The sequence below is a fragment of the Hylobates moloch genome, unplaced genomic scaffold (genome assembly GCF_009828535.3).
Source record: "Hylobates moloch isolate HMO894 unplaced genomic scaffold, HMol_V3 SCAFFOLD_20, whole genome shotgun sequence".
Classification (NCBI taxonomy): Eukaryota; Metazoa; Chordata; class Mammalia; order Primates; family Hylobatidae; genus Hylobates; species Hylobates moloch.
The window spans coordinates 31,221,661-31,230,405 of NW_026652295.1; the positions used below are offsets into that span (position 1 = coordinate 31,221,661).

General features: G+C 40.4%; 1 protein-coding gene across 1 annotated transcript; it reads left to right on the forward strand.

Annotated features, from left to right (window-relative positions):
- The first annotated feature begins 796 nt into the window (after positions 1-796).
- LOC116460327 (HLA class II histocompatibility antigen, DQ alpha 2 chain) lies at positions 797-6,542 on the forward strand. The gene is made up of 5 exons (XM_032141392.1): positions 797-931; positions 4,466-4,714; positions 5,128-5,409; positions 5,578-5,752; positions 5,920-6,542. Exons 1-4 carry the CDS (start codon positions 850-852, stop codon positions 5,730-5,732), a joined length of 768 nt encoding a protein of 255 aa, XP_031997283.1. The 5' UTR covers positions 797-849; the 3' UTR covers positions 5,733-5,752; positions 5,920-6,542.
- Positions 6,543-8,745: the final 2,203 nt, after the last annotated feature.

Here is an 8,745-nt window from a genome sequence, read left to right on the forward strand (position 1 = left end):
AAATAAAATAAAATAAAATAAAATAAAATAAATTATTAGAGTAATGTAGTCAATGTCCCGAAATTTCCTTTAAGTATATTCAAGCAGCATCAAAACACAGAGCATAAAGATTACACGAAGCAAAAGAAAAACTGTGTAAAAGATCGGTTACTGTAGTCAGCACTGCATGACAGTCTAACCCCTTTAATTGCCCTGATCAAAAACACCTGGAGCTTCTGAGAACTTGGGAACTTACCCAACTGGATTTATACAAGTAGAAAAGGCAAAGGTATTGCTTGGCTACCACCAGCAGAGATCCCTAGGAAGGTGGGGTCAAGTCAAAATTTGGGGAATACCATATACACTATGGAAGCAAAAAGAAAAACAGCTAACCCACATACAGAAGCCAGAGAAAGGGGAGGGGATGGGGACTGCCAGGGAGGAAAATCACTTCAGGGAAGAATTCCTGGAGAATGTAACCCAGAAAACCCTGAAGGATGCCATATTATTGATGACCTTAACTATCCAAGAGGCTGCTCAGAAATTCCCACCCCTCTTGACACTAGCAGACATGCACACAGGAGAGAAGATTCAGATTTAGTATCTTCCCTTTATTTATAGAAAATTTCGTCAAGACATGCTGTGTGGAGGATGTATCAGAACCAGGGGATGTCTCTGTCTTCTTCCAGGGCTCTTAATATAAACTCTGTAACTGGCAAACAAGATTGTCACCATAGGGGATTTTTCTGATTGGCCAAAACCTGACCTCGCAGGGTTTGGTTTGGGTGTCTTTAGATTTGCTTGTCTCTAGGTCCTTACAATTGCTCTACAGCTCAGAACAGCAATTGCTGAGGCTGCCTTGGGAAGAGGATGATCCTAAACAAAGCTCTGATGCTGGGGGCCCTCGCCCTGACTACCGTGATGAGCCCCTGTGGAGGTGAAGACATTGTGGGTGAGTGCATGAGTGAGGGATGTTCTCTAGAGCTGAAAAACAGTAAATTGAAGGAAAAGAAAGAGTGCAATTTGTTAAGAAATAGTAGAAATTTCCCAAGGGTCTTTTCAATATTAAGAAATTTTAAAATTATGGCTGTTCCTCCTTTAGGAAACCAGAGCTTCAACCGACTCTCTTTGCTACCTGTGCTATTGGAGTTTACCAAGGACGTTGTTCTGTTTATATTATATCTAGAGACTATAGCCTGGAGGTCTGTATGGCATTCCACCATGATTGCCTCAAAGATTAGGGATGTTTCCATCGATGGAGTATTTTTTTGCTATTAAAAATTTCTGAACTATTACTCCCAAATTTCTCTGAACAACTTTTGAAGCTTTTCATATGCCTCCTATAGCATATGTTGGGGTATACAGTTCCATGAATTATGTATACTCTATAGATATAAAGAAAGAGGTTCTTTTCTTTCTCTCAGACTTACTCACATTTCCACATGGGATTTGGCACAGGTGGGGAGTAGGTGAAAGAGCCCAGCAGGCTGAATGCCTTCAACAATCATTTTACCACGTGGTAAATGTGGTACTTACTCTGCTACCTCATATGTGTCACCTCTCTTATAATCAAATAAAATGGGCACGTAGAGCTTTATAAATAGTAAAAACGTGAATGTCAACTTTTTAAACTTATTCCTATTCCAGGTATAACTTCATATTTTTTCTTTAGCAAAGTAAGGAATATATTTTAAAACTGAGAACTTTATGATAAAATGCTTGGTAAATTAAATTATTTTATTCTCAAATTGTCAACCCAAATTACTTGTTCTTCACCTTATCTAATGAAGTCTTATAAAGAGAAAAATGGGCAGGCACAGATTAATTATTTGGTCCCTTAGTCCCCTCTGCCTTTGTCGTCCATCTCTTTCCACCTCTCTTCATGCATTCCTTTCTCCCTCTTCCCTTTCAGGATCCATCTCTGACTCCTTGCTCCTTTATAGACGTGGACAGTGGGTTTGTAAAACAAAAGTCAGAAAGTCAAATAGTTAAAGGGGAAGCGAACTGGAAGCTACTCTAAACTTCCACAACCTCATTAACCATAGCTGTTCCCATTCTGATTTTGTTTGGCAGTGGAAGTTTCACCTGCTTCTCCAGAGCACTTGGATTTTTTGTTTCAAATTTCCTTTCTTCAACCTCACACCAGAGTGCCCTGGTCAGGCTCGACTTATCCACTAGGAACAGTGTGGGCAGTGCGAGGGACCCTCCGTACTGTAAAGCTACAAGAGAATGTTTTAACTCCTTTTAAAATTAGAAGCAAAATGAAGTTTTAGGGCCTAAGAAAATGTTTTAACTTTTAATTTAGTCTGGATTCTATTTGTCTTTAAACCAATACAATCAGAAGCTTTAATTTTCCGTATTTTTATGGAGGAAGGTGCCCACAAAAGCAACAGTGCTTGGGGCTCACAAGTCAGAATGCAGCCCTGGGCATCCCTGATCCTGGGCTTTGCGTGGTTCTGCTACCTGTGTGCCTGTCAGTCTTCCCCAGAATCTATGTAATTGTCAAAAATTGCAATTGTCATTCAATACACATGTTTGAGCACACAATGAGCTAACTTTTGGGAATTCAAAGATAAAAAATCATGCTGGCTGCCTTGCAGAGGGTGCACAAACCAGTGATGGAAACAGTATGGGGCACAGGAAAGCAGAAGGCCCTGCTGAGCAGGACAGTGGCCCAGCAGAGGCTGAAACTATAAAAATGACTTGGTTCCAGTTGGGCCAGTAGAGTGACGTCCTCCGGCGACACTCAGCGCCCAGGACACGTACCAGATGAAAAGAAGGATTCCATGTATTCCACATATATTCATGTTTGAACAAGGAGTCAAGGTTTATTGCAAGGATAAGGAGTCTTTGTTGGTGGCCTGTTAAGTAACCAACCAGGGCAGCCATGCTGGGTAGGGAGGAAGGTGAGCTGGAAGAGGAACAGACAAACTTGGAGAGCCAGGCATTGAGACGGAGGCGTTGGAGGTCACAACGCGGTCAAAAACATGTTGAGAGGACTTAGCTGCAAAGTTGTTAACTAAGTAGAAACCTCAAGGATGAATTTTAGGATTTCTCCAGGAAATCCTAAAAGATAACTTCTTTCAGGGAGAAAAAACAGACCCTTGCAAAGAGATGAAAGGAAATGTAGTTTGGTTTGATTGGCAGATAGTTGTGAAGAAGGTTGGACTGTAAGGCTGTCGATATCCTCCTCACAGAACTCCCCAAAGTACATTGTATTTGCTCCATTACCTACCTGACTCTCCCACTATTCAGTTCATTCCTTGATGCTGTTTTAAGCAACCCCTGCTCTGTCTGACACTTTTGGATGCTCAGTAAATGAGGAAGGAAGGAAAGATAAAATGGTAAAGGGCTCACACATGTCTTGACAAAAATGTCCAGTTCGGCTCATTTGACTACACTTCATGGCTGCTGTTCTGCTCTGGCATCCTCGGACAAGCTCACTGCCCATTAGAGGAAAAAGTGTTTAATTTAACTGAGTCCTCGAGTGGATGTAAGTGTTGAATCAGAACACTATAGACATTTAGTAACCTCCTTCAGAGGCAAAAAAAAAAAAGTGGGGGGAATGACAGAAATTCAAAAACCAGTAGAGCTTCCACTTTTCATTTCAGAAGAAATCAGGTGCTCTCCTCTAAGGACCACTACCATTAACAAAACAGAGACCTTAGAAGAATTGTTTATTTGCTATAAATGTATAATGTTGCTATTCTTGTAATGGTCTTTCTTATATCCTATAATTGTTGGAAGAAATTCTTTTAAGTTAATACGTTCCTACATGCTTTTCTTTGGTTAAAAAAAAAAAAAAGGAAACTGTGTAGAAAGTTCCTGTTCTGATCTAGTCCTGATAGGAAAGGAAGTATAATCAAGTTGTTATTAACTGAGAGGTAAAACTTAGGAAGCAGAGGGAAATAAACTGAATCTCTGAGTAAGAAAACTAAATCTTATGATAACTCATTCATTCCTTCTTTTGTTTATTGCAACATTCATCATAAGCTTATGATGTGCCAGGCACTAGGTAGGCACTCAGGAAATAACAGACATGTGACGTTCCGCCTTTGCGGAGCATATGTTATAGTGGGAAAGACAGAATCTTTCTGTCTTGTGATGCTGGGTTCTTGGCTCATGAATCATTGAAATTTATATAAAATTTATTTTAAATCCTATTGCAAAAAAGTTCTCAGCATGTTCATGCATTTTCATGTGACCATTTTTATACTAATTAATTGTATATATTTGGGATCATTATTTTTGACCTTTTCTTTTAAATAGAGTTTATTTTAGAGAAATTTTAGGTTCCCAGAAAAATTGTAGAGTACAGATGTATCCCACGTTAGGCAAGGAGGAAGCAGGTGCTGGGAATATTGTTCAGGGACTGTGCCAAAGATGAAGCCCACAATATTTGAAAGTGAGTTTCTTCAATCACTTTCTGTATTAAGGTTCTTTCTCCCTGTGTTCTGCCCTCCTGCTTGTCACCTTTACTCATCAGCTGACCATGTTGCCTCCTATGGTGTGAACTTCTACCAGTCTTATGGTCCCTCTGGCCAGTACACCCATGAATTTGATGGAGACGAGGAGTTCTACGTGGACCTGGAGACAAAGGAGACTGTCTGGCAGTTGCCTATGTTTAGCAAATTTATAAGTTTTGACCCTCAGAGTGCACTGAGAAATATGGCTGTGGGAAAACACACCTTGGAATTCATGATTAAACAGTCTAACTCTACAGCTGCCACCAATGGTATGTGTCCACCATTCCGCCTCTCTTTACTGAAACTAATCCTTCATACCAAGTTTCACTCCCTTCTTCTCAAGAGATTTCCAGATCTTCTAATGGTAATTGCTGAAATTTTATCATCTCCCATCTCTAAAATCACATATTCCCATGTAATACAAGGGTCTTTCCTTTATGTATTCATTAAATCCTTCTAGGAGAGGTCTCATCAACCTCCTACTTTATTAAACATGCCCACAGAGAGAAGGGCACAGGAATAAAGCAGAGGCAATGTGTCATTGCTCCCAAGCAGAAGGTAAATAAGACCTCTTTGACTATCAGGTGGTGAAATGCTGGTAGGAGGGCTCTTCCAGGATGTAATGCAGAAGCTCATGGCAGAGCTATTCACACTTCACATCAGTGCTGTTTCCTCACCATAGAGGTTCCTGAGGTCACAGTGTTTTCCAAGTTTCCTGTGATGCTGGGTCAGCCCAACACCCTCATCTGTCTTGTGGACAACATCTTTCCTCCTGTGGTCAACATCACATGGCTGAGCAATGGGCACTCAGTCACAGAAGGTGTTTCTGAGACCAGCTTCCTCTCCAAGAGTGATCATTCCTTCTTCAAGATCAGTTACCTCACCTTCCTCCCTTCTGCTGATGAGATTTATGACTGCAAGGTGGAGCACTGGGGCCTGGATGAGCCTCTTCTGGAACACTGGGGTAAGGATGAGTTCCACCACTTCATGGGTTTCTAATGATAGGCTTCACTCTTCTCCCTAAGCCTGGGGCCTTGAGTCTTTGCAGAGCCAACCCTCCACCCCATCCCATCCCACACACATGCACATGAGCACACTGCATATTCTGACTTCAACAGCTTCACTTTCACAGAGCCTGAGATTCCAGCCCCTATGTCAGAGCTCACAGAGACTGTGGTCTGCGCCCTGGGGTTGTCTGCGGGCCTCGTGGGCATTGTGGTGGGCACTGTCTTCATCATCCAAGGCCTGCGTTCAGTTGGTGCTTCCAGACACCAAGGGCTCTTGTGAATACCATCCTGAAAAGGAAGGTAAGATTGAGATTTGCTAGAGCTGAAGCCTCAGTATGAGAGGAAGGAAAGTGGGAGGGGATTGTGGACACGACTGTGGTTGAAAGCAGTAGGCGAATTGGGAAGTGGCATGATGATCACACAGGAGGCCCCTCGGACCCATCGATCTCATGTCTGTCCTGTTGCAGGTGCATCGCCATCTACAGGAGCAGAAGAATGGACTTGCTAAATGACCTAGCACTATTCTCTGGCCTGATTTATCATATCCCTTTTCTCCTCCAAATGTTTCTCCTCTCACCTCTTCTCTGGGACTTAAGGTGCCATATTCCCTCAGAGCTCACAAATGCCTTTCAATTCTTTCCCTGACCTCCTTTCCTGAATTTTTTTACTTTCTCAAATGTTACCTACTACGGGATGCCTGGGTAAGCCACTCAGCTACCTAATTCCTCAATGACCTTTATCTAAAATCTCCATGGAAGCAATAAATTCCCTTTTATGAGGCCTCTTTTGAATTTTTCCCATCTTTCATCTCAGGGCTGACTGGGAGCATAACTAAGAATGGGCGACTCTTATGTTTCAGGCCAATTTAATATCATTCCCTAGATCATATTTCGTGTCCAGTAACACAGGAGCAACCAAGTACAGTGTATCCTGATAATTTGTTGATTTCTTAACTGGGGTTAATATTTCTTTCTTCCTTTTGTTCCTACCCTTGGCCACTGCCACGCACCCCTCAATTCAGGTACCAACAAAGACGGTAATAGATACACTCTGCCCCTGGCTCAGAATGGTTATAGCAGAAAAACAAAAACAAACAAACAAAAAGTCTGTACTAATTTCAATATGGCTCTTAAAAGGAATGACAGAGAAATAGGACAAAAGAATTTTGAATCTCAAAAGTTATCAAAAGTAAAAACTTTTGTAACCAAAAGTCAAACCGCATTCTCAAAACTTTAAATTTGTGAAGAATGACAACAGTAGAAGCTTTCCTCTCCCCTTTTCACCTTGAGGAGATAAAAATTCTCTAGGCAGGAAAAGAAATGGAAGCCAGTTAGAAAAACATTGAAATAAGGCCGGGCACGGTGGCTCACGCTTATAATCCCAACACTTTGGGAGGCCAAAGTGGGCAAATCACTTGTGTTCAGGAGTTCGAGACCAGCCTGGCCAACATGGTTACACACTGTCTCTACTAAAAATACAAAAATTAGCTGGGCATGGTGGTGGGTACCTGTAATCCCAGCTACTCAGGAGGCTGAAGCAAGAGAATCGCTTGAACCTGGGAGGTGGAGGTTGCAATGAGATTGTGCCACTGCACTCCAGCCTGGGTGACAGAATGAAACTCCATCTCAAAAATAAATAAATACATATAAATAAATTTTAAAAAAAGAAAAATATTAAAATAAGGCAATAATATAAGTGGGTATCTGAAAAGGAACAAATGCTTGTTCCTTACTTAGGGTTAGTGACAATGGAAAACGGATTGAAGTAGAAGCTACAGACCTATTTAGGGGTCCCAGCTCCCTGCTCCTCACCCCTCCTGGCTAAGGAAAGCATGAGCCTATGAGAGAGAAATCCTAGGAAGGTGAATTATATGCAACAGATGTTTATCCATATTTATTTGGGGAGGAGGTGGGGAGACTCCGGGAGAAAATAATTATAAATGCAGACTAGGAATTAGTAAGTGCAGGGAATCTGAACCAATGGTGATCATGATAATGTCCATCACAGAACACAGAGGATTTTTAGGGCAATGAAACTACTCTATTTGATACCACAATGGTGAATAAATATCATTATGCATTTGCCAAAATCCATAGAATGTACAACACCAAGAGTGAGTCTTAATATAAACTATGGACTTTGGGTGATAATGATGTGTCAGTATAAGTTCATAAGTTGTAGCAAATGTACCTCTGTCGTGGGGGATATTACTAGTGGGGGAAGCTATGCATGTGTGGGAACAGAGAGCATATGGGATACATCTGTACTCTACAATTTTTCTGGGAACCTAAAATTTCTCTAAAATAAACTCTATTTAAAAGAAAAGGTCAAAAATAATGATCCCAAATATATACAATTAATTAGTATAAAAATGGTCACATGAAAATGCATGAACATGCTGAGAACTTTTTTGCAATAGGATTTAAAATAAATTTTATATAAATTTCAATGATTCATGAGCCAAGAACCCAGCATTCTGGAGGTGTGTGCATTTGTATGTGTGCATGTGTGTGTGTGTAATATAAGGCTTACATTGAATGGCATCATGACCAGAGTCATACAGAGATATAGAAATGCTCCCCTATTTGCAATCCTTCCCCAAGAAATACTGAGGAAAGCAAATATAATGGTAGTTGGATTTTACTGAAAGAATGTATTCAAAAAATATTTATATAATGTTAAAATAGCATAATTAAAATTAGTTTTATAAAATAGAGCAAATATATCTTTTTATCAGCTAAAAGTTAAAAGTGAAATCATTATTATATTATTATAATATTATTATAAGCAAAGTTATGAATCAGGCTGCATGATTCTAAATTAAATGTTTCTTAAAAGTTATTTATCTGAATTATTTCAGATTACATACATAAAGTATGACTTAATTAATAGGTAATATCACATTGTTTAAATTTTACAAAATTTCCAGTCACAATGGTTCATGCCTGTAATCTCAGCACAAGGTGAGGGTCCCTTAAAGCCCAGGAGATGGAGACCAGCCTGTAGTCCCAGCTAGTAGGGAGGCTGAGGCAGGAGGATTGCTGCTTGAACCCAGGAGTTTGAGGCTGCAGTGAGCTAGGATCAATTGCACCACTGCACTTGCTCCAGCCTGGGCAACACAGCGAGACCCTGTCTCTAAAAATAAATAAATAAATGAATGAATAAATAAAAATTATGAAATGTAAAAATCACGTAAAATATTTCAGGTTTGTACTTACCACATACAGACTAGAGACATGAAGAATTAAACATTACTAATAAAGCACTTCACACACAGACTGGCCCACAGTAAG

Bases quoted from the DNA above. Each gene is read 5' to 3' on its own strand.
- LOC116460327 (XM_032141392.1), top strand. From the start codon at position 850: ATGATCCTAAACAAAGCTCTGATGCTGGGGGCCCTCGCCCTGACTACC. The intron at 932-4,465 runs GTGAGTGCATGA...TTTACTCATCAG, and splicing joins TGGAGGTGAAGACATTGTGG to CTGACCATGTTGCCTCCTAT. The intron at 5,410-5,577 runs GTAAGGATGAGT...TCACTTTCACAG, and splicing joins GCCTCTTCTGGAACACTGGG to AGCCTGAGATTCCAGCCCCT.